We start from the raw sequence: 15919 nt of genomic DNA, 5'->3' as shown, positions 1-15919 counted from the left end.
TTTACAATTATCCTAGAAGCTCACATCTTCTTTTTTTGACTTTGGTGATGGGATTGTTCAAAACCTATGTTTAGAATCTATCACTCTAGTCCCTCAGGAGATGTTTTCAAAATAACAATGATGTATAAAAGGAAAAAAAGCCACTGGAAAAAATGTAAGGTTTAAAAATGTCCTTGCTTGGAAGTCTTTGAAGGAAACAACTGTTGAGAAATCTTCCACCAAGGAATCTTTGAGGTGGGAAAGGTTTGCTGCCTCATGCCCTTGACTGCTATCCTGACTGAGATTGGCACCACGACATTCTAAGATTCCAGGGGTACCTACTTTTTAGAGTGTAGTTTGAAATACTGAAAACTTGTGACTCCCTCAGCATTATTCTGTTTAGAATTATTCTTGTTGAAATACCTCAAGTAATTGTTGGTTTAGTAGCAAGCCATGCTGGGTGCTGATTCACTACTTAATAAGAAAGTCCCCTGAATTACATTTAATTCAAATGGCATAAAGCCAAAGGGAACACTTCCTTTTATGCAGAGACTTTGATTATGCTCTATTTTTAAAAATCGCATTCTTCCCCATTCCCAGCCCATGAACAACACCTATTCATTCCAAAATGAGAAAATAAAAGGATTTTGAGAAGTCATATAAAATTGCTGTCAATTTCATCTTTTTTACTAATAGAACAGATGCTTCTTTCTTAAAGATGGGTTTTCACTTTCAACATGTGTTATAGCATCTGATTTTCTGAGCAATCTTGGGAAATGGAGTCTTTCCTAATATCACTGAATGTGGTCAAAGCCATCTATGAAGCATGGACAATGAGGCTCTTGGTGGATCAGTTTGGGAAATTCACAGTTAAGCAGTCTCAGGGAGGGAAATTCCGGGGTCAGATGAGACTGTGGAAACCATGCAGTAGTGTAGCGAGAGCACAGGTTTGGATGCCAGACGAATATCTAAGTCTAACCCTAATCCGCTGCTTGTAAGCTTAGTGATTGTTGCACAAGTTGTTTAGCTGCTCAGATTCAGATACCTCACCTGTAAAACGGGAATAATACCTTCTTTTTCAGTGTAATTTTGTAGAATATATGAAATCACCATATAATTGGTTAAGAAGCCAGGCTGCAGACTGAATCCAGGGGCCATTACTTAACATTGTATGGTCTTTGGCAAGTTACTCAGCCTCTTTGTGCTTCAGAATCACATCTGTAACCTATAAAATGGATGTATGATCATACCTAGCTCACAAGGACTGCTGATTAAAAGCAGTAATCTATGAAAGATACTCCGCACAATTCAGGGCCCAAAGTTTGTGTTCTGCTAATGTTAGCTATTATCAAAACTTATGTAAAATATTTTCTACATATAGTAGAAACTTAGTATGATGTCTTCTGCCTTTTCTCAGGGCCCACGAGATTATTTGAATGACTGCCACAGCTTCTGTCCCCACCCATATCATCCTGACTTGAACCAAAATACTTGATTCTGGGTTGTTGTGTGGCCTTGGAAACAGATTATTGTACCAAATAAAAGTATCAAAGATTCCCTGACTTCTACCATATACCCTGAAGAAAAGACAAATCAAAACACTATGGCTTTTGTTATTTACTTCCAAGAAGAACATTTTTCTGTTCATTCTTAGAGTGTGCTTTTTTTTTTTTTTTTTTTTCAACTCAGGGACAAGTGCAATCTTTTGATTTTTAAAATTTTTCATGAACAAACCATCAGTAGTCATTAAGGAGCCCAAGAAGTAGGAGCTGTAAAAGCAGGATTTCTTCATGTTACCTTTGAATGTTGTTATTTTAAGTATTAACATTATCAGATAGAGAAGGAAAGGTAGGCTGGAAAGTAGGACCTTGTGATATATTGACTACAGATACCAGATTTACATTTCACCAGTCACAGAGCACACATAATTTAGATAAACATGTCAAGAATGACATAAACAGAGGTAAACATGAGGAGCTTTACATGGGGAACCAAAAAATACAAATTAGAAAAATTATTACTTATATCAATAACAAAAAAATTAATTAAACTCCAGGACTCTTTAGAAGTCTAGCTTTCTGCCCTGTACACTTGAGATGCACTTTACTGGCTGACAAACCTTTGATAAAATCAGAAGTCTGAGAAATGTCTGACAGGATTTGATACTTTAAATTAAATTTCTCTTTATTCAATTGCCTCTGAATAGTGCTGTGATTTCCAAATGCCAGGTAGTTTGGTGTACAAATATACATACCACAGAAACATACAGTTTAAAAAAAATGTAAGAAACTGGCTGTACCTGATAACAAAAAGAAAAAAGGTGATTTTGATTTGAGGGCTTCTCCAGAAGAGAGGGTTTCACTGGCATGACGCTCATAGGATGACCTGTCATTTTTGTTTTAGAACCACAAAGGGATGACAGTGACTGACTTCTTAGAGCAATTTTGCTTGGTGTCTGGATCCTGTGGGAATTTATTAGCCTGCTTTGTGGCCCTTGGCCAACCCTGGTGGGACATCTAGAGAAGAACTCAATTCTGCTTTTCCCAGAATAATTGTTGACTAACTCGGCAGCACTGAAGTGTCACAGGCGTCTCTGTGTCCCCCAGAGTCCAATGATATGTGGACCCAAGGCCAGCGAGGGTCATGTTTCTGGGAATACAATGTTGGTTCTTAGAATTTATATATTTTTTCTCATGAACTTATAAAAATGTTTAAAAACAAACTCAACAACCCTGATTTTAAGAGGGAATGAACATACGCCCCACCACTTCCCTCTAGAAGCATTTTAAGCATTTAGCTTTTCAAAAAACAATCATTTCTTTTTGATGACCATAACTTCAAATACCCTGCTTACTGGGCCAGTGGTGACTCATAAATAGCAACTGATTTCAATAACTCACCCTTAGAATGTGGGTGCTTGCATAAGCCCTAGTTTATAACTGGATAAAGTGATATGCAGCAAAGGGGGGCATTTATTTGAGAGATTAAATCTAAACGCAGACACTAACAGCCATGTGTCTTCTGCTCTTAAGAGGGTTTACTGTGAAAGAGCCACACAGAATGTTCCACATGCCTCTCAGTAGCAAAATGACCTTCAGAGTACTTTAACCTCATAACTGCAAATAGGAAAATGGTCCCACATATGTTAGTCCACCCCCTTTCAATGTCGATCATGTGTTTTTGACATCTCAGATGTGACTGTTGCTGCCAGGCTAGAATTTAGGCTGTGTGATCATTCTCAGCTGTCCTACAATGCCTGCTTCTTGCAAGAAGTTGGCACTTTCTAGAATAGCTAAATAACCCTGGCTTATTTTAAAGAACTATTTGTCACTCAGATTGGTTTTTCTATGGTTAAAATAAGTGCTTCTTGTGAAAATTAAATAAAAGAGTTAATGCAAAGCCTTTGTATGTGCTATCACTAACAATCATACTAGATATATTTTGAAGTACTAAGTTTGACATGCTCTAGAATGAAAACCCAAATGTGTCTTACAAAACATGTTCCTAACAAGGTATGCTTTACACTATCAATGCAGAAACTATGTGTTTTTCCTCTCTAAAAAACAGGATGTGTCAACATGATAAATGTTCTAAGATTAAAGTGGCAATGCTCAGATTGCCAGTCTTACCAGTTCTGGGACTCACTCTGGCCTCCTAGAAGACTGAGGGGAATATGCTGTACTTACATGTCCATGGAACCTTCCTTCCTCCTAGAATCTCAAGGATTATGAAGATTCACTGCAGCACAACATTCCGGTTGGGAAGAGAGGCTTGACACATTATTAAGGGGAAACTCATGGAAAGAGAAATGTTTAAGGTCCTGCAGAAAGTCAGAAACTGTGATGATAGTTTTCGTTTATATTCTAGTGCCCGTATTTAAACCACGCAGTGGATTTGGGATGATATACATAAGGCACTTAACACAGGAACACAGGAAATGATTGTCACTCTTGAGCTGGCAATGAAAACCAGCTTCATGGATGTGCTGCCTAGAAATTAAGCTAAGGACAAAGGAAGAGGCAAAGTCCTAAAAACTAAACAAAAACTGCCTCCCTTACACCTCATAACCAGCGGATCAACCAATCAAACTACTGCCAACACAGCTAAGCCAACAACACTCAGATTGAAAGTGTGCCCCATGGTAGGGAAACTGGTGTCTGGATGTCTACCTCTCCCTTCTGTCACACTGAGATCACTTCTTTGACCCCAACCTGAAAGGTGGTACATACAGCCCCCTGCTGGAGAGACAGGGAAAGGAAATTCCTCTTACTCTAGGGAGCTGGTTAGTCCTCCCATCCATTTCCCATCTCCCTCAGAGTGAGGTCAGACTTTGCTGTGGATATTGTTTTGGAGAATTTCCACCCTCTCCTATAAAGTGGGACTGTATGGTCCAAGATGAGACATATGCTGCCAGTGCCCAGCTGAAGTCATAGATACTTTTACTGCATGCCTGACATGCCTCTTACAAGGTTTTGGGGAACTCTAAATAGTCCTAGGATGACCAGAAGATATAGTCAAGTTATTTGTGTCTTTAGTTATCAACTCCAAATAGTGGCTCTGCTAAGATTGCCACCTGTCCAACAGGAAATGGAAAGAAAACACTTCTCATTCCTGCATGCCACAAACCACTAGACAACTGGAAATACTTCTGGGTCATTACCATCCTAAGATACTTTTGAGCCGATGATCTCAAATTGACTACCTGCGTGTTCCACGCCTTTCCTCTAATTCATGCCGTTCTTTAAATGCTATTTTAAGAATGCAAAGCTATAAAAATGATCTTTTTTCCTGCTGCACCGTAAGAAGCCTTTTTTGGTTGTTCTATTAGAAAAGAATTCAAAATGCAAGCATTCAACAGATTTCCTTTGCAGGGAACAAGTCATACAAACAACTGTGTTATATAATGAATAGATTGCTTTTTCCCTTTATCCTGTATTAATCTTAATTGATTTCCCAAAAAGGCAAATAAGAGACCAAGCTACATCCTGTGGCTGTAACCTCTAGGTAAATTTCTGCCAAAAGCAATGAAAGAGTTTTCCAGAGAAAAAGCAGAAGAATCAGCCCCATTGTTCTGCAGTTGACTTAATTCTCCTTTTTATGTTTTAGAAATACCTAAGGCTTACAATTTTACAATGTATGGAGAAACAGATATGCTAACAATGAAGTTGTTGTGGGAGCCATATAGAGAAATATCAGAGGAGTTACTGAGATCAGAATAGGTCATACAATGAAGATATTCAAAATATGGACATTGAACAGATAAAGAAGATGGTAATATTTTAATAGGATAGTGAAAAATATAGCAGATTGACAGTGACAGCAGAAAAGAACAGGAATACAGACATTTTCAGAGGATTAAAATGGTGCTGTGTACCCTCAACCCAGGCAAGTTTATCTGAGAGGTCTCTAAACATATCTCTTGCATAAAGTAGATGATTTTCCTTGGAGCTGTCATAAATACTTTATAGTTCTCTACATTAATTCATGTTGAATATTTTCCATGGTTGGTCAGACTCAAACTTAAAATAGATCTAAGAAAGGTCTCCAGGTTTGCTTTCAGTACCGTTATTCACTTCATAGCCAGCTGGGTGACGACATGGTGTGTGGCCAATTCAAGTTTACAAGGTAACCTTGCCTCAATTATCCTGGTCCATCAAATACAGATAACAAAGTGAAGGTGAGAGAACAGAATTGCAAGAAACGTGGGAGAAGCAGTTGTCAAAAAGCAAAAGAAACACAAGAAAAAGAATCTGTGAGGCCACTCAGAAATGATGCCAAAAGTTGTGTGTTCTCACCCTACAGTCTCCACACACATGGGGTTCCTCGTGCTTCACAATCAGCCCCTGTAATCAGTAACCTTTCAGGTCCCGGTCATGTGGTTTCTCCAGGCAAAACAATAAACATGCATACCTTTATGTGCATTCTGCTTTTTACATATTACTTCATTATCCTGTTTACTCTACCACTTGCCTCAGCTGAGGAAAACAAACATGCTTTCATGGGCAACTGGAGATGTACTCACTTAGTTCCTTAAGTAACTGGGGAGGGAGGGTGGGAATCAATATTTAAAGATAATTCTCCTTCTTTCCTTATCCAATTTACTTCATTATTATTATTATTATTGAGACAGGGTCTCACTATGTTGCCCAGGCTGGTCTCCAGCTCCTGGCCTCAAGCAGTCCTCCCACCTTGTCCTCCCAAAGTGCTGGGATTCCAGGTATGGACCACCATGCCTAACCCCATTTACTTTAAATAAGTCTTCTGAAGTGTTAATATATGTAAAAACATCTGGCAAAGAACCTAATACTTTGTAAGTGCTCAGTAATTACTAAGACCCTCTTACCCACTTCTTACTAAACTATATACATTCCAACAATCCTCCAAGTACGTCCTCTGTGATACCAAACAGGTGGCTGACATTGACAGACCAGAGCTGCTCCCTGTCCTCAATAGATCTCTTATTCCTTTAATACAAGTAATAGAGAAAGGCACTACCTAAAAGGGAAATTTCAGTCAATATAGGTTATATCTTCACTACCTTTGAACCTTTCACCATAGGAGCACAGCTGTTGTGTTACATAAAGGCTGATTCCTAATGTTTGATAACACTGATCACTGTCTTTCTTTTGGCCACTGCATAAATCCTAAGTATCCTGCTTACTTAATAAAATGGTACATGTCTATTTGGAAGTGCTCCTGGATTTTTTTAAGTGTGCAAAGAAGATAAATATATGTTAGGTCAATCTGAGTTGAATTTTTGACTCAATAAAAATATTTTGCTCCTTGGACCCAGATTGGGAGGTGGCATATCTGAAATTAAGTAAGTTGAGGACTTTGCTAGGCATTCTCAGGGACTCAAGTCACACTGCAAACAATTCATTTCAAGCAAAGTGGACACTCAGCTTCAGCTACAAGATTACTCTTCCACAACAGATGGTTTCCACACCTGAATTGTGACACCACTTTTCTTGGCTGAGAACTTTGGCCTTGGTGCCACAAAATAAGACGAAGAGGCTGATTCTTGCTTTGGTGAGGTGGGAACGGCCACAGGCACTGGGGATGCACTGACTGGTGAGGAGGCCTCTACAAAGAAGGATGGGGGAGAGGTATAGGCTGGTACCGAGTACACTGATGAAGCGTGCACATTCGTAGGTGAGGCAGCATTCACTGGCCGAGGAGGAAGAGCTTGCTTCATGGCCAGGGCTGAATTGACCTTGACTGATGACTTTTTGGGGAGGCCATCCTTTGCATCTGGAGGTTGGAAAGTAAACAAGGATGCATTGAGCTGATACGGTTGGTGCTTCATGACATCTAATGCATTGAGTGGTTTCTTCCCCTTTTTCTTGCCCACTTTGGGGGCCTGTGCAGCTGATGGCTGAGATTTGAGAGCAGCTAGTGGGTAGGAGGGGGAGTGGATAGGATTATAAGCCACAGGAGGAGGTGCTCGGACATTGGAGGAGTACTTCCAACTGGCTGGGAGAGACGGAGTGGGAGACTGAGCTCGAGCAGCGTGAGCCTGCACGGTGTCTGAATCGACCACATACTTCTCCATTCTCGACTGCCTTTTAGCAAAGAGCTGAGCTCCTCTCCCACTCATTCCTGGTAGCTCATTGGATGGTCCCACTGCACCAGGCTGAGCAGCATTGACTGTTGGTGTGGGAACTGCTGGTTTGGGTGTGTAATTCTGACTGGCTACTGCTGCTTGTGGTCCTTTGAAGGGACCAGCCAGGTTTAAAGCACTTGCAGGCTGGGCAGGAGGGTAAGAAGGCTGGGCTATTTTGATGGAGGAGACGACGGTGCCCTTTGATGGGCTGGATGTGGGGAAGGCCGGAGGTTGGGTGGGAGCCACTCCTGGAGACCAGACTGGGGAAACTGGAGTTACTGGTTGGGAGGATGAGGACTTGACTGCAGGTTTTGGAGCAACAGGAGGTGGGATCTTTTGTTTGGCAGAGGTGCTTTGCATGAAATTGCAAGCCTCTGCTCCCAAGCTGAGGTAGTCTTCTTCCGGTCCGGAATCACCTCCAGCTCCAGTGCCCCGTTTGCCTTCTGAATTTTGAAGGAGTGACAAGAGTTCAGGATTTGGGCTTACTTTGGGCTCTTTAAAAGTAAACATGGGTTTTGTCGTGCTTCTCCTTTTGGCTTCCTGCAATATTCCTGTTCTTTTTGCTGGCACTGAGATCCTCTCATCTCGGGAAGCTATTCGCTCAGATGAATCGTAAAAGACTGGCTGGGACCATGGGGCAGGCTGGGGCCATGGAGGGGGCTGTGCTGGGCCAGCAATAGGACTTGATATCCCTCTGGAGAAGGCATCAGGGGGAGGAGTGACCGCAGAGTAAGGTGGAGGTGCAGGAAAGTCAGCAATGGGACTTGTCATGTTTCGGGTTGGCGAGAAGGGGGTGGCTGGCTGGTTCACAGACCCTGGGAAGGGTTTGGCTGTTCTGTTCGTGGGGACCATCCTCTGGATGTTTGCTGTCTCAGATGCCCCACTGAAGCCATTCTGTTGGGGCACATGGCCAAGACCATGACTCACCTCGATGTAGCTTTTGCTCACAGAGCTCTGCGTTCTCACCGACTCTTCCTCCTTTCTTTGGTAAGAAGTCATGGTTCTCAGGCCATCTGTCTGGGCAGCATCTTGTTCTCTGCTTGGCATTCCACCTGCCTTGTCCTCTTCTTTTTGGGCTGTGATCTGATCCATTCTCTCCCTCCGCTTGGCGAACATGAGGGCTCCCTTGCCTGTGGTGTCTGGTAACATCTCCATCTTGTCCCCTCTGTTCAGTTTCTTTTCAATGTCCACCAGCCCAGAATCCCAGTCAAAGTTCACAGCTTGTGTGCTGTCGTCAATGTCAGACAGTAACTCTTCATCCACCTCTGACTCACTTGCACCAAGAAATGCTACTTCACTTGTATCCTCCTTGTCACCGTCTTCCTCCTCGTCTGCCTCTCGCTCAAGCTCGCCAGTACCGTAGCTAACTAGGGTGTATTTCCTGGCCCTCCGACGACGCTTCTTAAACATCAACACCCCCTTGGAGTTGGGGTTGGGAGCATCTGTTAGAAGAAGGGCAATGCTTTTGCATTTAGATTTTGCTTCCTTCACTTGTTTTTCTGACAGGCTTTCACTCCTCCTGAGCCCTAGGGGAAGCAAAAAAAAAAAAAAAAAAAAAAATTATATTGAGCTGATGAGTTCAAGGAAGACACCATAGCAGCTCAGAAATGAACTCTCCTGGGGGAAAATAAATATGTAAAAAATTACAATTGGGTACTGAAGTTTGAAGGAATCCAACTCATTTCTCTTTTTTATTTCTCTTAACACTTTTTCTTCTACAGTAATATACTCTCTATATAACACTCAACAATGCCATATTCTATTTGTTTACATAAAAAACATTTTATATATGCTGATTAGAATATATGTTTCATACACTTGTTTCTCTAGAGATACGTCCACTTTAATAATAAAAGCTGGCTATTGCACGCCAATTAATAGGATAAAATTAGAATAAAGAAGAACATAATCTAAAGACATAATATTTTCTGAAAAACAAGATAAGACCTGCCTCAGACTTCTATATTTTAAAATGAAATGTCAGCATAAAACTGTTTCCAGGTATCTTAAAAAGGGACGAATGTCCCAAGAAGATGTTTTAAACTTTTCTTACGTGTTTTAATGTAATGAACTTAGCTATTGAGGTTTTCTTCTTTCTCTTTTTTCTTTTTTTACCCTGACAACTGCCCCAAATCTTTTGATTTACAGCTATTAGATTAATATAAGTTCAAAACATTGAATTAATCATTGAGGGTACTGAATCAATAATAGTTATAATTAATTCAAAATATGGCATTATTGTAAATACATAAAGAAACTCTAACTACAAAGTTTTCTAGACAGATTTGTTTGTAAATGTATTGCTATTTTGGAAATACAATGTTACTTTAACTGAAGCAAGAATAAGGGTAAATCTTGGAGAAATGTAAAAATTGACTTGTGACCCTTTTAACTGTGCAAAAACTGATGGAGAAATTAAGTTATTTAAAACAAGACTATGATGGTTATAAAATAAAAATATTTAAAATTTTCGTTATTACTACTATAAAAATAAATTGGTGACAAATTAATTTATAGCAAATAAACATACAGCATCTATAATTTATAATTTATAATTATATCATGTTTTCAATGATAATGAGTCCCCTAAATTTTTTAATTCCTTAAAATAGTTAAGTGGAAAATTAAGGAAAATGCCTTGACTAGTTTATGATTGAATATTAGCTCTTTTTGTCACTGGAAAAAAGTAAGACTTAATAGCTAGTTTTTTGAAAATAAAATATATTCCAAGGAAATAATTTATAATAAGATTACAGACATTTCCTGGTGATCAAATTTTATAGAGAGACTATAGTTACAAGTGCGGTTATTACTAAATATAATTCCCTTTTTTGACTAGTGTTATACAACTTGTTAAATTGACAGTCACAGTTGCACAGTTGCTGCTAACTTCACGGCCAACATGTAAAGTATGTGAATGGTGTCTCAATACTCTTGTTTAATATGCTATAAATGTGAAGATGGCCTACAGATGCATAAAGTATAAGGAATGATTAACAGCACTTGCCAATAAAGCTACAAATGGTTATGCTAAAAATATGCTTTGAAAGAAATAACAATAGGTTAGAAGACTTAATATCATACTTTGAATAACCAAACGCATTGCTGTTGTTTATCACTTATAGTCAAGGGCCTTTGCCTGTCAGCCTTTACATCCTCAAATAATATTCCAAAATTAGTTTTAAAAAATACATGAAAGAAAACAACAGAAATCATAACACCTAACTGTAATTCTTATCCCTATTCTCCTTTCTGTCTTCACTACCCTGGGTAAAACAAAATGCCATACAAAGCATTGAATTTAAATATATTTTATGTTTGGGGACATTTAAATGCCTCCACATGGCACTGGAGACTGACATCTGTGTCTAGAAGGTAGATGAAACACTTTGCAGTCTAATGAAGACTTACAAAACGGAGAGGATCATGTAACTGCTCAGTATACACATGTCCTTGTCTGTCAAGCTCACTTCTGCAAGCATCATCAAGCTGCACAATGATTTTTTTCAAAACGAGGATCTGTTTTTGATATCAGTAGTAGAGCTTTTATTTTAAAGACACCTCTCAGTAGCAGACTCACAGTTTTTGACATTTAAACTGAGTCCACATGACTTCAAGTGCTTTCTTATGCTATTTTACCACGAAATATTTCAACTTTCTGAATCAAACTGAATAGGTATATTGACAATATTATTTTCTTTAACAGTTCCTATGCCTTTGGGAATAAAAGGAAATTCATGAAAAATGTTTCAATCTATATGAAGTTCAAACTTATTGTTTCCCATTTAGAAACTGGTATTCTCCACAATGTCACATTTGTGATTTTGTGCATTAATTAAATATTTCTTTAAGCCAGTAGGAAACATAAGAAAAACCTTGCTGAAAAATTCATGCAAGCAAAGAAGTAGCAAAATGCCCTGAACTCCCAAGCCCCTTCTGACAGCCCAGGCAGGACTTACGTGCATGCCGTGCTCGGTGCTTGTGAGGTCTGCTGTGATCCTTTTCTGAGCGTGGGTCTTCTCCCTGCTCTGTGCCTTCTGATGAGACGGCAAAGAATACCAGAGAAGGAGGTGCTTCTGACGGCCCTCCTTCCACTGGAGAATCCACACACCCCTTTCCTGCCTGAAGCCTGCACCCTTCTGTCTTCTGCCTGTCAGAGCAGTCGAGGATCACTTCCACCTGGGGCAGTCCTGCAGCTCCTGCTTCACTTTCCTGGATCACTCTCAACTCTCTGCCACTGGAGATCTGGATTATCTTGCTGGACCTCAGGAAAGGGTCTGCTTTCTCACTGATAGGGATCGAGTTTATGTGGACAACTCTGTCTTGTGACAAGCTAGGGTCTGGGTCAGGAAACTCAGATTTTTCAGCTCCCGGGAGAGCCACTAAAGGGTCACTCGTGCCCTTATGTCTCTCCTGGGAAAGGGAGAGTTGCAGCTCAACCACAGGGCCGGACTGTTCTACTTCTGCCTTCTCCCTTAAGATCAGCTCTTCTGCCATGCGTCCTCTTTGGGAGTCAGGCATTTGGGGAGCCCTTTGGTAGCTCAGGCCTGTTTCTTCCTTCAAGTTCCCTGCACAATCGGGACTACTTCTTTGGTCCTCAGCTAGGGAAACTTCACTCTTGACAGGGGCAAGGAAGAACTCTGTGCACTGGGTCTTTGTGGCTGGTCGAATCTGCAGGGTGGTACTTTCCACATACCCTCCATGTGTGAGATGCTCGTGGTTTTTGTTTTCATTTTCAGACATCAAAGCCTCACTTATTCCACTGGATGGTCTGCACACAGAAAAATCATTCCAGACACAAATCAGACTGTGTTACACCTGCCAAAGAACTTCCTGACACTTTTGTGATGTCTAATACATGATATAGTCAAAACATATTCTTCTAAATGTCAATTGCAACATATTTGAAAACAGAAGGTGGCAACATGTTTATATTGCAACTTAAAGAGATATCAAATACACTTTGTTAAAAGTGCAACAAAACTCTTACACAAGATTGTGAAACCTGAATCCATCCTAAATTCAGCTTTCATTTTTAAAAAGCACAGTTTGTAGCTACATGGATCCCGTTAAGTACTTGGAATCTGGGTATCTCGAATAATGGGTTTGCTAGAATATGACAAAGCATTTCAATGTCTTACTGACTAAGTTTTGGTCTAGACATTATGAAGTCACATAGTCACATGTCCAGCAGCTTTAGATCAATCTTAGCTTACAGATAACTCAAGTAATCCTTTTAGAGGTTGTGCTTTCTTGAAAGGAATGAAATAGAAGCTGTTTTTTAAGCCCCAGTGAGCATGTGTTTTGTAATAAGTGGACCCAGCCCAGTACTCTTGTGTAAAGAGAAATCCTTTCCATGCTGCAATGAATCATTAAGTCATGGGATATTTATAATCTGAGATGTCTCCCTTTTTTTTATTTGAACCGGTTTCTTGGAGCTTTCTCTTTTTAGAATACCTGAAGCCAAACTGTTCCTTTATCTCTCAGCTAAGGAGCCTAGAGCTGTACACCACAGTTCTTTGATTTTGACCTTAACTGTTCTCAGTTGTTTGTGCAAATTTGGGTTTGCAAGAGGACGCAATGTCAGTTTAGTAATTACATAGCTTCTTTCTGAAACTATAATTGTTTTGAGAAGTATTATTCACAGAACAGCTGAAGGAAATGTCTTCATTTTTTCTATTTGTAAATTTTTTATTTTAGAAGCAGCATAATTATCTTTGCCCCTTTCCTCCTTCCTTAAAAGATAGTTATGACTAATCCAGGGAACATCAACTGAAGTGCCTGAGCTTCTACTTGTATTCTACTCAAAGGAATTTACCATAGAATTTATGTGGTAGTGGAATTTCAGACCAATGCTCAAAATACTTACTCCTAACTTTGCTTTCAACTGCATTTGGCAAAACGAAACAAAACATAACAAAAACTAACTGTTAAACAAAATGCAGCTTTCTCTATATGCAAGTAATTGGAAAAGGTTCCTGGTAATACAATATCTATACAACATTATAATATAGTATTTAAAAAGCATGATATTAGCAAATTAGATCATTATGTAGAAAATGTTACATATACTGTTAAACTGAATTTAAGGGTATCAAAAGGTCAGAGAGTTTTAATTTAGGAAGTCCCTGTGATGAAATTAGATTAAATCACTTTGAATTATGCCCGCAATCAATTGTGAAGCTGAGAAGAGGATAGCTTCAATTCATGCCAGCCTTGTAGACTGGAATTCAGACAAATGGCCAGATAAATATTAACATTTATCAGTAGCTGAAGTAAATGTATAGACATGAGTAAAAATCATAAAAGCATGAGAGACTAAAGCTTTATGCCTTAAAACATTCATTTTCCTTCAGTCTACATAGGTACTCAAGTCCACAATTTATGTGTCAGAATTATAGAATTTTAAAAATCTTATCATTTTAACAAAATTTAAGATAATAGATATGGAATGTTAAAGGAGTTATTTTAAAATAGTCTCACCTAGCTATCTCTGGGCAATAGTTCAGGAAAGTGAAAACACTTGTCTTCCACTGACAGATGACAGTGGTATGAGTGAGAGAAATATTTACTGCAGGAAACAATATTCAGATATTCCAAGTGGTGGTCATGGTGGTGATGATGATGATTGTTTTTGACTTGATTTTCAATTGAGATTCCATTTTGAATCCTACTAATTAATTATTTATTTTGTAAATTTTTTATTTTATAAATTTGATTATGTATTTTATAAACTTATTATCTCTTCATAATATGAAGGAAGGACTCTAAGACCTTAAACACTGGGTTTGATGGGTAAATATTTAGATAGAAGATTATAAGAATAATTCTGGATATCTTTTATTGTCTCAAGATTTTGGCCACAGTGATCTCATTTTTATCCCAGAACAGAATCATACCGAATGATCAGCAGATTCTGTAACAGAATCATACCGAATGATCAGCAGCGTTTCTGCAAAGTTGAAGAAAAATCTGGAGGGCTTTAAGGTTCGTCTTGAGATATCCTCTGACATCTTCCTAAAATCTGCTCTCCAGGAAACCAGAGTTTTCCTTTCTGGATTCATTATAATGCAATACTCAGGGCTTCTATTGCAAAATTAGTATGGACTATACTGTGATTTGTACACCAGAAAAATGTCAATCCTGAAGTTTTTTTGTTATTGTTCTCATTGTTTTCTTTCTTTTTTTATGTTTAAAGGTTTCTTCTATATTGTTAAACAACTACATGGGGATGGTGCTATTTGAAGAGACTGAATTACCAAATGACTTGTGTTGGTAGTGCAAAAACCTTATTCTAATCATCTGCTTTTGTCCATCCCCAAATATTGGTTTTACTGGAGAAATCTGGCTACTTGTAAGTTTTTGTTGTTGTTTTTCTTTTCCGTCTCTTACACATCCTCTTTTAATGAAAAATTGTATAGTTGAATGGTCTAATATTTAAACATTTTTAATTCATCTGTGCATCTGGTAATTACAACTGAGTGATTCTGATCCATCACAAAATCACGACCTATCAAAGAAATATTAAGTTATGCTCAATATACTGAGTTTTCCAAGGAAATAGCCTAAAACCCCTAAGATTTTCAACAAAGTGCCAGAAACAATGATTTTCAACTTAATTCTCAATTAACCAGAAAGTACGGTTGAATAGAATTGACTATTTTTCAAACAGTGGTGTTTCTGTTTAATTATACTAACCTTCTACAAAGCACCTCTAATTTCTCTATAAATGACAAGTTACATATGTAGTAGAAGCTGTAATCATTCCTACGTAGCTTCAAGAGAAAATACATATTCCAGCAAATTCGTTGTACCTTTTGATGAGCATTTGGAGAGAGTCTGTTATGCTTTCCATGAGCTTGATGACTTCAGGGTAGGTGAGATCTGCACAAGGGTTGCCATTGATAGAAACCACTTCATCTCCCTCACAGAGCCCAGACCCTGAGGCTTTGCTCTGATTTCGAATCTGAGTAAAAAAAGGAGACACAGTAGAATGAAATAATCAGATCTGTCAAGTGTAACACCAGCCCTGATTTTTAATTCACCTGTTAGCCTGTAAGAACATTTAAACACTTCTTACCACGCTATGAACACAAATACAGACACACATTTTATCATGTACTATAATATCAACATTTAATTCATAGCATTGTAAGTAAACAGGAAAAAGGAAAGTAAATCAATGTAAAGAAACCAGAATAAAAGAAATAAAAAACAGAGAATGAGAAAAGATGTTAGGGTTTACACTGATTAGACATTAAAAATAATTATTCAAGCCAGGCACAGCAGCTGATGCCTATAATCCCAGCACTTTGGGAGGCTGAGGCAGGTGGATCT

The 15919-nt window shown here is 38.8% G+C and overlaps 1 protein-coding gene across 1 annotated transcript in view; it reads right to left on the bottom strand.

The window, feature by feature from the left end:
• SYNPO2 (synaptopodin 2) overlaps window positions 1-15581 on the bottom strand; it is a gene marked incomplete at its 5' end in the record, with an annotated part of 35165 nt that extends 19584 nt beyond the window's left edge. Inside the window, 3 exons of the mRNA XM_017497558.2 lie at window positions 6926-9108; window positions 11542-12353; window positions 15397-15581. Coding sequence (XP_017353047.2) covers window positions 6926-9108; window positions 11542-12353; window positions 15397-15581 — 3180 coding nt within the window. The remainder of the gene's footprint in view (window positions 1-6925; window positions 9109-11541; window positions 12354-15396) is intronic.
• Window positions 15582-15919: the final 338 nt, after the last annotated feature.

This window comes from Cebus imitator, unplaced genomic scaffold (assembly GCF_001604975.1).
Source record: "Cebus imitator isolate Cc_AM_T3 unplaced genomic scaffold, Cebus_imitator-1.0 Scaffold233, whole genome shotgun sequence".
NCBI classification, from domain to species: domain Eukaryota; kingdom Metazoa; phylum Chordata; class Mammalia; order Primates; family Cebidae; genus Cebus; species Cebus imitator.
This window is presented reverse-complemented; position numbering and strand designations above follow the sequence as displayed.